This window comes from Plutella xylostella, chromosome 11 (assembly GCF_932276165.1).
Source record: "Plutella xylostella chromosome 11, ilPluXylo3.1, whole genome shotgun sequence".
In the NCBI taxonomy this organism is placed as follows: domain Eukaryota; kingdom Metazoa; phylum Arthropoda; class Insecta; order Lepidoptera; family Plutellidae; genus Plutella; species Plutella xylostella.
In genome coordinates, this window is record NC_063991.1 from 4,863,067 (window position 1) to 4,876,276 (window position 13,210).

Genomic DNA, 13,210 nt, shown 5'->3' on the forward strand with positions numbered 1-13,210 from the left:
TTTTTTTATAAAATTGATTTATTTACTTAACTTAATGTACCAAATGGTTGTCTGGAAGAGATCGCTTTTAGCGATAAGACCACCTTTTGTGCATAGGTACTTATTATGTTTCATTTCATTTACGTAAGTACCAGTACCCTACTATGTGTGTGATTTCTTCTTTGCAAATAATGTTTATTGTTATTGACCACTGGACCGACGACCATAGACAGGTGGCTAGGAAGTTAGGAAGGCCGAGGACAGAGTGTTGTGGCGCTGCTTGCGAGAGACCTATGTCCAGCAGTGGAACCCTATTGGGCTGATGATGATGATGAATTGTATAGATGGCGTTAGCAGTTATTAAACTAAAATGTTCATATATCTTTTTTAATATACTTACAACTATTATCAAATTTATTCTTAACTAAAGCAAGAATCCTTGGGTTTTTCTCAGTTCTCTGTAAAATAATACCCAATCCCAAACAATGGTAGTGGAAAATAAAATGGAACTAGTGCCCCCTGGCGGTTACTGGCCGAACTAATAGGCATTGACTCTCAGAACAAATAAATAAATGTTCTTTGCGCTACGCTCGAGTATTGAAAAGTATACTTACTTAGTTACAAAAAATAAAGCGCGCCAAAGCGACAACTTTGGATTTAAATTTCATATAAACTCAGCTCAATATTTTATTTTATCCTGAATCTATAATATTTTATTACTTATCGATTCGAATAAATTCATAATCGATTCGATTATGAGTAGCTGTCACACAAACTTCATGCTCAAACCGGAAATGAAACAAACCTAAGCGGAGACGCCATCTTGCATCCTTTTCGAAGCATTTTTGATTTGAAATTTATCTAGTCTGTGGCAGCCATTTTGACGTGTCTGTGTTCGCAACAGAAAATTCAGATTAATTTTGGTCTTTGTATTATTTCCAAGTGGTATCTGTGCTCTCAATATTTTGTTATCATGGATTTCGCTTTGAACAATGATATTTATATTGAGAATTTGGATTCCCCTGAAGAGCGCGAGGATTTGTTTGCGTGTCGGGTGTGCCTCGCAACGGATATCAAATTGTTCGATATTCACGAATGTGATTTAGCTGAGAACTTCGAGGCTGTTATGGGGGTTTCTGTAAGTATCCGGAGATATTTCCTCTGCCGGCTCATTTTGCAGCTATTAATTAATCCGAAAACTGTATCTGGTGACCCAGTAACGCGTTTCGCGTCATTGCGTCAGTCCGAACACGACTTCAGTCTAAAAGCTCTGCTCGTATAACCTGAAAATTTTGCCGCCAAAACATTATGTTGCAGCCAAAATTTAGAATTTCAAGTCTTTCTTGAGGTTAGCTTGCTCTAGAATTATTCTAGATGCAAAAATAGCTATGACCTCCATATTCAACATGTCTAACAAAAGAACTACGATAGTTATTTGACCAACTAATAGTCCATAGTCTAGATTTTTATCCCATAATTATCTTTTACCAACTGGGCTAGGCTTTTCTTAAAATAAACAGCCTTACTGCCTGTCTTCTGAAGCTGATTGGGGTAGAGGAGTGTAGACCGAGGCAAAATCCACCAATATAATTCCACAAAACATTCCCATCTGAAATACCATTGTTAGATTTTTCCTTTGCATCCACTACACCCTGAAACTGTATAAGAAAGAGTCGCGGATGCTTATCACTGTGGTTGGTGGCCCTTTTGTGCTAAGACAAAGTGCTAAGTAAGACTGGTGGCGCCTCACGTCAGCCCTTTGCTCCCCAGCAAAGATTGGGAATAAGTAAAGCGCTAATAACAATCCTACTCCCCCAGGCTCCACAGCATGACGGTCTCCCGCAGCACCTCTGCCACTACTGCTTCACGCTGCTGCAGAAGTACCTCGGCTTCCGCGACAAGTACAACCGCTCGCAGACCATCTTGCAGACTGCTGTACTGCTGAGTCAGCCCGTGAGTTATACTTCTTCTTATCATATTGACTTTCTTCTATTTAGTGTTTTACACTAGAGTTTGACCAGAATTTGTTACTGTGAAAAGATCAGCCAGTCAGATTAGTTGTCAGTTCCTCCGACTGCCCAGAATGCCCTTGCCCAGGATGCACTGAACATGCAATGATATTTAGCATAAAATAAATAAAGGTACAGTTGAAATTATTCTCAGGCACCCTTGTTTGATGCCTGCCTGAATGAATACCTGACATGAGGTCAAAGTGTTGTAGTGAGAGACATGTGAGAGACTGATGTCTTGCAGTAGACAATTATTAGCTAATGATGATTATTGATAATGCATTTTCAAAGCATATTACAAAAAAATTCCACTAGATGTTGCAGAATTTGTTAATAATATTCCTCTGAATAATAACTTCTTACACTTTATGGTAAAGACCATAGATTCTTAGAGTAAGTTCAAACTTAGAATATGTGCAAGAGGCCCTACATATACATATGCCCTACAACTACATAAACAAAGTGGAGGAACAGATGCTCTTTTGTTACAGAAACTACTATGGTTTTAAACCTCAGATCAACTACAAATAGATTCGCAATCGCCGTGTGTACTATTCTCTTTCTCACTCAAACCATAGATGTTGCCGTCAAAAAAATAAAACCTAAATATGGGGAAATTTAACTTATCATAATAACAAAAACAAAACTTGAGTATATCGTCGGTTGATAGGAAAAAGACACTAAAGGCTAATTTTTCAATAGCCAGACAAAAGTTTTGCTGGGAAATAATTTTGATGCTGTTGCGTCTCAATGTTTCTCAATGTTTGTATTACCCAGATAACATTTATCTGAATATTGAAAAATCAGCCTTAGTGAGTTTTTCCTGTCAACCGACGATATAAGAAAAAAAACTTTACTCATACTTATTTGATTTCAATATAATTATTTAATATACACAAACTGAGTGGATTGTATAATTCATTGTCTTCGTCCAATCGAAACAATCCTCTTCAAAATGTGCCGAACACAATTTATGTATGTTTCCTTGGTTCCCAATTTGCGCGACCGGTAATGTCTATCCATTTTCTTGATATTTTTTTTTCTGTCGGAAACCTATGAAAGAGATAAATGCATGAGCATGAGCATTATAATCGTGGGCCAAATATGTGATGGGGTTTTTTTAAAGGAAACACGTATTTCGTATCAATACAATAAACTTTATATTATACAGAAGAAATCACACATGGAAGAAAAAAAAAGAAACGAACGTTTCCTCACAATGAGAGGCACCTCATTTGAAAGAGGAGAATGACTTCTACAAAATACAATAAAACCGAATTCGTGCGCCCCATTTGTAAACCCAACCCGAGTCCGTTACAATTTCTAGTATTTTCTTTGCATACTATAATATTTGTGGGTAAAATAAATTTTCAATAACTTGCAACACCATGTGATTTGTTATGATATGGTACCTCGTAATTTTTACTTAAAACTGATACTAAAAGACCTTACAGTATTAAAATTAGTATCGTTTTATATTAAAATCGAGCCAATAGATAGTACTATGATGAATGTAAGCTTGTTAAACTTGATAGTATCTACTTACATGTGAAAATATATCTCATCCATCATTCCATCGTGTTTTCGTTCAATTTGCTCTATGCAACCGAACAAAATCCACCCACCCATGTCACACACTCGTTAAGTGATGATAATAGTCTAATAAACTTAATAAACACCCACAAATCACTAGCAAATCAAAAATAAATAGCATTTAGAAAATTTTGTTGTAACTGTCAGCCTTTGTTTGGCACAGATTTTTCATTTGTTTCATTGTTTGGCAAAGAGAACTGACGTAAACAGGCGCCACAGCAAAAAGGACAAAAAACATTTACAGCTTAACGTTTCTTTCTTACGCTTAATGTAGCTAAGCGTCTCTTTTTCGCAATGTCAGAACTGTCACGATTATACCCCTGTGTTTTAAACTAAAAGCTGTCCATGTGTCACCTCTTTGCAGATAACACTTATCTATGGTCTTTACCACAAACCTTAGCATTTATTATTCTGAGGCTAAACTCACACTACTCCAACCTGCAGATAACCACAGAATACCTGCGCATGATCGACCGCGACTCGGAGAACCTCTCCGTCCCGCTTGCAGTGCACTCGGTGGACTTCATCGACTACGAGATCATCGAGGACGAGGAGTTCCAACCGGAGGCGGAGGGCGAGGACCAGGATGTCGAGAGAAAGTACTCGGACACTGTCGGGTTTGAGGAGGTGAGTGTTCATCACACCCCATCATGTCCTCACTGCTGGGGCACGGGCCTCCTTACAATGAAGGACGAGTTTAGGCCACCACGCTGGCCTTGTATGGGTTTATCAGTTGCAGAAGTAAATAAAGATTATACAAATTTTTACTGTCATAAATTATATTCAAAGTCAGCCTGTAACTAGCTCATAGTATGCAACTATGCATGGATCTCGTTTAAGACTTGACAGTTTCCATAATCTCCACATTTGGCAGACATCACAGAATCGTGGTGGTGTAACAAATAAGGCTTCTTATTTGAGAGGCCCTGGCTTTAAATTCTGGCATTAAATTCTATGGGATGAACAAGAACTATGGGATCCGATGATGAAAGAATTTTATAGTACATGCCAGAATTTAAAGCCAGGGCTTCTCAAATAAAAGGTCCTGTAAAACGCCATAGGGCCCGAAGTGTAGATTTGACCACTCCTTATAAATATGTCTTGCTTAATACTGTTCTAAACACCGTTGAACAGTGGTTTATCTCTCACAGTTCCAGGAAGAACAAGAGGCTGAGGACACCACCCTGGACGAGTCGGCGCTCGACCAGGAGTACGTCGTCACCGTGCACGATGATGCGGAGCTGGGGGACGTCATTGAAGGTACGTTTATTATACAGGGTGTTGCAAAATGAGTATACTTCAAAATGACCCCCTGAGTCACCGCTTTTCTTGCAACATTGAGTATAAGGTAATGAAAAGTTTGTTAAAAAAGGTTTTAACATGGAGTAAGAGTCATAATCATCTCTCTTGGTACGCCTATAGCAGTCAGGTTCACTAACCAATACACCATTCGATCGCCCGAGTTACATGAAAAATACCAATTCTCGTATACACATCATAGTAAAGTGACACTGGCTAGAACAAACTCTACTCTAGGGTGGAATTTCACCAAACGCTAAACGTAGTAGCCTGTCAAACGTCTGTCAGTTAGTACAAAATGTATTTAAAATTTGATATAAGATACAATTTTAAATACGTTTTGTATTTTGTAAAAGTGACACTAATAATTATTCACAACAAAAATAACAACCAAACATTTCCCCACCCACAGTGGCCAACATAAAGCTCGAAAACCCAACCACCGACGACGACACCGTGGCACGCCCCCAGCGCTCCTCTATGCACCCCAACATAGAGGTGATCACGTTGACCACCGAGGAACAGATTGAGGAGATGGAACAGAAGAAGTACAGCCCGAGATACATGTCCGGGCTGCACAAGTGCGATAAGTGTTATAGAGGATTCGTGAACGCCGCTACGTATAGGAGTCATATGATTCAGCATGATCCGGTGAGCCTTATTATTATGTTTTTTGCACATAGGTACAGAAAAAAAAGAGATTCGTTTCCACCCCAGCACTATGATTGATTTTGTTAGCAGTTGTGTTGAGAGGCATTAGACTATTTCACTTTGCCTTAAAAAAAAAAAAAAATGAATTCCTATATTTCCTGTGTTAATGTCAGATTTTCACGACACACAAGTAGACCATGCAATAGAAACGGCCTTATTCTTGACCAGAATACCAAAATCAGCCTAATATTTTATCTCAGATTCAAATATCTAGTTGTGAAATCATTCTAATAGCTTTTATTCAATTTTACATTTACACTTGCTTCATAACTTGAAGTACATCATAATAGACCTTACTGTAATTAGCAGATTTAACTTTTCTTACTTTGAAGTTTGAAGTGACACAAAAATTATTTATTTGTTACCAGGCGAACGGCGCATACGAGTGTGGTGTATGCGAGAGCAGATTCAGCAACCTGGCGCGGCTCAAGGTAATAATATAATAAATTATTTAATCAACCAAAAAATATAGTTGGTACATTTTAAAATTGAACACTGTTTTCGAACTAGATGAAAATCTGTATTTCGGAAGAATCTGCTGTATTTCCATGGTACATACAAAAAAATAGTAGATCACATAAATCAGGCAATAATAAAAATAACTTAACAATAACATTTAAGGTTGTAACCAGTGTGAGGTTTTGAAAACATACATATTAATTTGCGTACTTGTAATTGTTAATAATTGTATATGAGGCTTGAAATGCTACTTAATACTTATCGTATAAGCTGTGTAGCTAATTTGTGTTATGTGTTTTTCCATGTTGTGTATTCTTAAAGGCGAATAAACTATTTCTTTCTTTCTGAATGAAGATGTTTATCTGGCATCACACGTATTTAATTGTTTCTGTGTTCAAGGTGCACGTGGCCAGCGTTCACGAGAAGCGCTACGTGTGCAAACTGTGCCAGCATCGCTCCAGTAACAGGTGGGTTTTTTTTTAAATAAGAATAAAAACTTTACCATTTACTAGGTAATATAAATTATTATTTTTTGTAAAATTTCAATGATAGAAAATCTTTTCGCTAAAGCCTTCTTATGGTCTCAGCACATATTAGCGTAACGTAAAGGGATCGCCTTTTTATCTTGTCAACACGTTCGCGAGCTCGCATTCTACTGGTTGACAGAAAAAGTGGCGTTACGCTTATATGTGCGGTGACCTTTATAGTGTCTGACTGACCAGTCCACGGATTGACCAGTCAGAATAGCGTCAGTCGCTGTCCAGAGTGCGCCAGACTTGTTTAAAGAGCATTAAATTTGATACGTAACTAGGAGAGGCTCCTTTCATGCACTTAATTCCTTTTTATAATGTATGAAGTATAATTCAATTATTTTATATTTGTGTTTATATTGCAGCCACCGCGCGCTCGCTCACCAGAAATACCACGAGGGTCTCACCTACGACTGCAAATACTGCGGGGAGTCTTTCGCGTGAGTATCTAGTTTTTTTACATGTTACCCGACTGTGATGAAGCAAAGAGGTTTGTGTGTTTGATTGGTATGTGTGTTTGTAAGTATGGGTTCAGCTGTTACGTCTACTACGAGTTTTGATAGTTAACGAAAATTCTCAAGTAGATCTACTACCTATCATGAAACTATTGTCCGAAAATAAATCATAAACAAGTTTAATTAAGTAAATGATATGACCTTTCAAACTTCTTTATTTATTTATTTATTTATTTATGGGAAAATCACAGCAGTAAACCTTAAATAACACAATTCTTAATTATTAAATACAACATTTGATTTACTCCCTTAATGCTTTCCTCAAAGAATTAATTACAATAATTAGATAATTGGCAGCACTCATAGTTCATAATAAATAGTATAAAATAATCATATATTTACGATACATTGTTTACAGAATAATACAATTGAAATTAAATAAATTAAATTAAATTACCTATCTACACAATTACACATGCTACTTTACATGCACATGCAGTACCTAACTAACATTCACACTATCATACCTACCTATTAAGTGGATTTAATCAAATAGTAATAATAGTAATAATATAAATAACAATTTTAATCATTTAGTTCATCATTTAAAATTTGTATCACTTCCTTTTTAAATTTCATTTTATTGCAATTAAATATGTCTGTTGGCAGGAGTTGCTTATTGTGGGATTGACAGATTCTTCGCAGGGGGGCACGTGCACCAGCGTTTGTACGCGAGAAGGGCACAAGAAAGAGGCTTTTGGACCGTATAGACCGAGCGGGTGCTCTGAAATGAATTTGTTCTAAAAGCGGAGGACAATCATATTCGTTGTTGCAGATATTGTAGAGAGTCATAGCATCCAACAATATCCTTCTATCACTGAGCTTCTGTAAGTTGTAAAGTTTGAGCAGATCCACATAATGTCCTTTTCTTCCTGTTAGTCTGTAGTGCAATGCTCTAACAAACTTCTTCTGTATCGTCTCTATTTTGTTTGAATAGACTGCATAGAACGGATTCCATATAACGGATGCAAAATCGAGGTGAGAGCGGACCAGTGTTTGATACAGCGTTAAGTATGTGGATGCTTTTCTAAAAGGTTTAGAAATTCTCAGGACAAATCCTAACATCTGGTAGGCTTTTGTAAATATATTGTCGATGTGATTGTTTAGTAATAGTTTTTCATCAAGTGTTAATCCGAGATCTCGTATGCTTGCTACTTTAGTTAGCGCTACATCACCAATATTATATTTAAAGTCTATTTTGTTTATGTTTCTAGTAAACGAGATCTGTTGACACTTATCATACGCTAGCTGCAGTTTGTTTTTCACGCAGAACTCGTTGAATCTAATAAGGTCTTCTTGCAATAGTAAACAGTCCTGTTGGGAGGTTACTTTCTTAAAGATTTTTAGATCGTCAGCAAACATAAGTATGTTAGAGTTCTGAAAGCACTGTTCTATTTCATTGATAAACAGTAGATACTGTAATGGCCCTAGGGTAGATCCCTGAACCACTCCGGAAGATACTAGTTTTTTGTCCGATGAGTATCCATTGATGGTAATGATTTGGTATCTATTGTTTAGGTAGGAAGCGAACCACCTTAAAAGATTTCCCTTTATACCATTAAACGCAAGCTTCTCAAGGAGTAGAGTATGGTCGACTTTGTCGAAGGCTTTGCGAAAGTCTGTATATATTGCATGGACCTCTACACCTTCGTCTAGTGCCTCAAACAAAAAGTTAGTGTAAGTTAATAGGTTTGTTATAACTGACCTTTTCTTCATGAAACCATGTTGTTTTTGACTAAGCTGTGGCCTGACTATCGGATACAGGGCATCATGCACCATAGACTCAAATAGTTTAGGTATCGTTGATAAATTTGAGATCGGTCGGTAGTTGGGGATTTTAGATTTAGATCCCGATTTATGGATTGGGGTCACATGTGCAAGTTTCCATACAGCTGGGAAAGTTCCTTCCTTCAGGCATTTGTTATATATTATATCCAGCGGTATACTGATTTCTTTATATGTGTTTTTAAGAAATACGGCGCTGATCTTGTCCGGTCCAGGGCCCTTTGTAATATCAAGATTCTTCAAACCACGCTCTATAATACATCTATCTAGGTGTAAGGATACTGTATTATCGGCTAGTACGTTCGGGGATTGAGTTTCTTTGAACTTTTGAGGGCTGGAGAAAACCAAAATGGGAATTTATTATTTTTGGCTTTTGTCAAAGGTATTTCATCATCCATAATGCTGTAGGTAAGATTGTAAAATTGATTTACGGATTCTGTTGCATTCAGGTCTTCTAGTTTAGCTTTCCAGTCGACGGTACTTAGCTTGGATTGGATGGAATCATAATTGGCCTTGCGATAGTTGTATTTTGGTTCATTTATTGGTAGTAGAGTATGTTGTTTACATTTTTTTAAAGTCAGTTCAAGACTGGGATGGTGGGGGCCAGGGGGAGATATATTAACACTTGGCTTGGCACATACGCTTTGAACATTACTAAGAACAAGGTCAAGTATTCGGCCATTTTCGTTACACCAACTATTGTATTGTTGGAGTTTCATCAACGACATCGTATTCAGAAGAGTTTTATGTATTTCGGTCCTTGGCTCCGATGGTATTAGAATTTTTTCATCAATACTTGGCGTCCATTCAATATCTGGTATATTAAAGTCCCCTATAATACAGTATGTGAAGTCCGGATATGTTGCATATATTTGGTGTAGTTTATTAAGTATATTTTCGTAGGCATCAGTCTTTGCCTTTGGTGGGATATAGTTTACTGAAAGGAGTAGAGAGTTGTTTTTATTAGTAGGTATAGTTAATATAATATTTTCATACAGGGAGTCTTCTAAGTCGTATCGTCTAGTCACTGATAATGTTTTTTTTATTGCAACAAATATACCGCCTCCGTCTAGCTTTTTAGTTTTAGATAAATCCCGGTCTCGGCGGAAAATGGAGTATCGTTCATCTGCAAGCTCGGAATCATACACTCCCACTCTAAGCCATGTCTCCGTTATTATAATGATGTCATAATTTGCATTTAAAATTCCTAGTCGTAGATCGGCCAGCTTAGAACGCAAACCGCCACAGTTCTGGTAGTAAATGTTTAAGTTATTTGAGCTATTGAATTATAAATAAGAAACAAACAAGTTCAATCTCATAGAAAGCTAATAAATGTACAACAATGGTAGAGTGTCTTATCATAATATTATAAGGAAGTGGTACAATGGTCAGGCGGTAAAGGTAATTTCTACTATAATAATTTACAAGGCATGACAGAAAACTAGGTGTTTTATTCAAAAGTACAATGATTAAGGCTAAGGCTAGTCACATTTTCTCTATGTCAGCAGTAGTGCGAATAGTGAGAACCCGAGAGTCGTCAGATTTACGTGCTAGTATTGTAGAGTTCCTAACCCAGACGAATTTATAGTTTTTCTCAATCTTGGCACGGCGTGTTTCAGCGTACAGTATTTTGTTTTTTAGGGTAAGGTGTTCGTTTAGGTACACTTTCTGGTCGGCACCGCTACGGTTCTCTGGCTGGCAGCCTCCGCCCCTCGCTCCTCCAGCCACTGCTTTCTGAAGTTGGCCTACAGTGAGCCCACGGCGAACTCTGGCAGCGGCCAGTATATCGTTACGAATGTGCCTAGTCGTTAATTGCAGAATAATATTCTTTGGGCGGTCAGATTTTTTGTTTTGTGCAACTCTGTGTACATCCTTAATCTGATTTGGAGATATGGGTAGACCAATGATATTTCCGATGGATTCCACAACATGAATGAGATTTTCCCCTTTTGTTTCGGGCACATTTTGGATCTCAATGTTACAGTTTCGAGATCTTTGTTCTAAGTCGTCTACTTGGTTTTGCAATATGTTAAGGTCGCTACGCAGAGAGTTATTTTCGGATGCAAGTTGCTCGTTTGTAGTCTCTACTTTAGTGACTGTTGCCTCCACTGAAGTGATTCTTGCCTCCCAGGAGGCTACTGTTTCCGTAAGTTGGGTCCATTTGTTGCTTATATCTTTGCGAAGGGTCTCAATCATAGATTTTAGTGTGTCGAAATTTTTGTTCATTAAATTGATTATATTATTAGCGTCTAAGTTAACTATTGATGACAATTGCTCGCTACCTTTATTCAGGACTAAGGGACTACTGGACTTGTCCTGTGGTCTCTTGCAGGAGGGGCATTTCCATTTACCCTTGTTCATAGGTAGTATCTTCTTAAAGTCCGTTTCGGAAACCCCAATGCAGGCATAGTGAGATGTTGTAAGGCATCCCGCGCATTTTAGTAAATCTTCCGTTTTGATCGGCGTCTTACAAACGCAACAATTCATGGCTGAGTGAACTGATTATGTGTAATCTGCGAAATGTGCCCCCTAGTGTTCAGTCTTTGAACTAATTAGTTAGTAGCTGCGCGTGAGTCTATCGCGGGCCAAACTGGTATTGTGAGGTGCAACGTTGTGCCAGTTGTAGTTTTTAAGTATTGGTATAGATGGCGTTGGTAGTATTTTAGTTGTAGAAAGTTAGACCGTTTGTTTTGTCAGATTCTCTACCCACTTATGTTTGTGGTAATCTTTAATTTATATTTTTGTAACAAACACGGTAAAAATGGCACAATTGTTTCTTTTAAATTGCAGATGTAAATTATCTTGATAGTCTATATGTCTATTACTCACGGTTGGCCTTCTCAATGTTTTGTTTACAATGTTGACGGGACCGGTTTCGACACAGATTTCGTCCGCTAGATACGGCACTTTAACACATCCAAGGGGTCTGCGAACACTTTATGATAATTATCAGTTTATCGAGAAAACACTGGAAGTAAACCTAACTTGAGATCACTACTTTAAACATTTATTAGATCGATGTAAACAGCTGATGTATTAAGTTAAGTATTGTCGATTTGAGCGCCACCTGGCGAAAAAAATTTCTTATCAGGATAGGCTGGATGAGACAGGTCGAGGATACAAGATATAGGAGGAGACAAATATATTTGTCTAGGCTATCAAAATTGGACATGAGAACACACACATACACATTTGAATTAATACTAAAATTAACATCCTCCCCACAGCAAGTCCACCGCCTGCATGCTGCACATCCGGCGCAAGCACGCCGTGTCCTACATGTGCGAGTCGTGCGGCGCCGCCTTCCACTCCACGCACGCGCTCCACGCGCACCCGCCCTGCAACCCCCCCCGCGTGAGTACCACTAGCCACACTACACACAGTGCACTGCACCCGCCCCCCGCGTGAGTACGCTAACAGGTTGGTTCAGTCGCCATTTTTTCTCCCCAACAATGTAATTGGTCAGAACCAGAGAGACACACTCGCTGGTGCTGCCAAAGTTTTACTCGGTTTTCTTCCCCATTGTGACAGTTTTGGCAAATAAATAGTATTGCCCAGAGCATACAGATTGTTGATTGCTAATCTGCGCCGAATATCCGATATTCGCTGCTTGTTAACCATTGGACCTTTGCGTCCGCTCATTGGATGATTTTTTCCTCGCACACCGCTCCGCACTGGTGGATAGGCACTCTTATCAACGCTTACTAATTATTACTTATTTAACCCGCGACTCAAAAACAGTTCTTCCAAGATTTACAACCATCCATTTTACATTTTACAGCAACAGAAACCCAAGAACGAGACATGGCTGTACTGCGACGCGTGTCAAGTCGAGTTCCGCGGAGTAGACGCCTTCAACAAGCACATGGAGACTTCTTCACGGCACTGTGAAGACAACGTGGGACACGAGTTAGTATACTGCCTATATATTCATATTCATATTCATTTATTGATAAATAAGCATTACAGGTCATTAGAATTAACATTAAATTAAATTAATTATCACAATATTATAGTATTAATAATTTCAAATAATTATGTTTAAATAAATACATCGTCCAATCGTCATACACATAGTACACACACTAATAATAGGTATGTTAATTAAAATATATATAGTTCTATATACAGGGTGTTTCAAAAATTCTATGGAGAGATTTTTGTCGCGAATTTGCAAAAGTTTTAGAACAAAAGTTCAGAATGACCCGCTAAGCCTCTTTGGGTTTGGCATTCCAATTTTGCAACACCCTGTATAAATATATCTACTGGGAGTCATGTCAGACTAAAAGAAGTACCCATAGAGGCGTAAAAGTGAAACCTATGTCTCTAA

The 13,210-nt window shown here is 38.0% G+C and overlaps 1 protein-coding gene across 1 annotated transcript; it reads left to right on the top strand.

Moving 5' to 3' along the window:
- The first annotated feature begins 828 nt into the window (after positions 1 to 828).
- On the top strand, positions 829 to 13,189 carry LOC105390776 (zinc finger protein 449). The gene is made up of 11 exons (XM_048624317.1): positions 829 to 1,117; positions 1,798 to 1,932; positions 4,026 to 4,208; positions 4,733 to 4,841; positions 5,293 to 5,531; positions 5,960 to 6,022; positions 6,450 to 6,517; positions 6,946 to 7,020; positions 12,108 to 12,234; positions 12,662 to 12,789; positions 13,153 to 13,189. Exons 1-11 carry the CDS (start codon positions 953 to 955, stop codon positions 13,187 to 13,189), a joined length of 1,329 nt encoding a protein of 442 aa, XP_048480274.1. The 5' UTR covers positions 829 to 952.
- Positions 13,190 to 13,210: the final 21 nt, after the last annotated feature.

Excerpts from the sequence above, each read along its gene's own strand:
- LOC105390776 (XM_048624317.1), top strand. The coding sequence starts at position 953 with ATGGATTTCGCTTTGAACAATGATATTTATATTGAGAATTTGGATTCC. Across the intron at positions 5,532-5,959 it reads ATATGATTCAGCATGATCCG|GCGAACGGCGCATACGAGTG; the intron begins GTGAGCCTTATT and ends ATTTGTTACCAG. Across the intron at positions 6,518-6,945 it reads CAGCATCGCTCCAGTAACAG|CCACCGCGCGCTCGCTCACC; the intron begins GTGGGTTTTTTT and ends TTTATATTGCAG.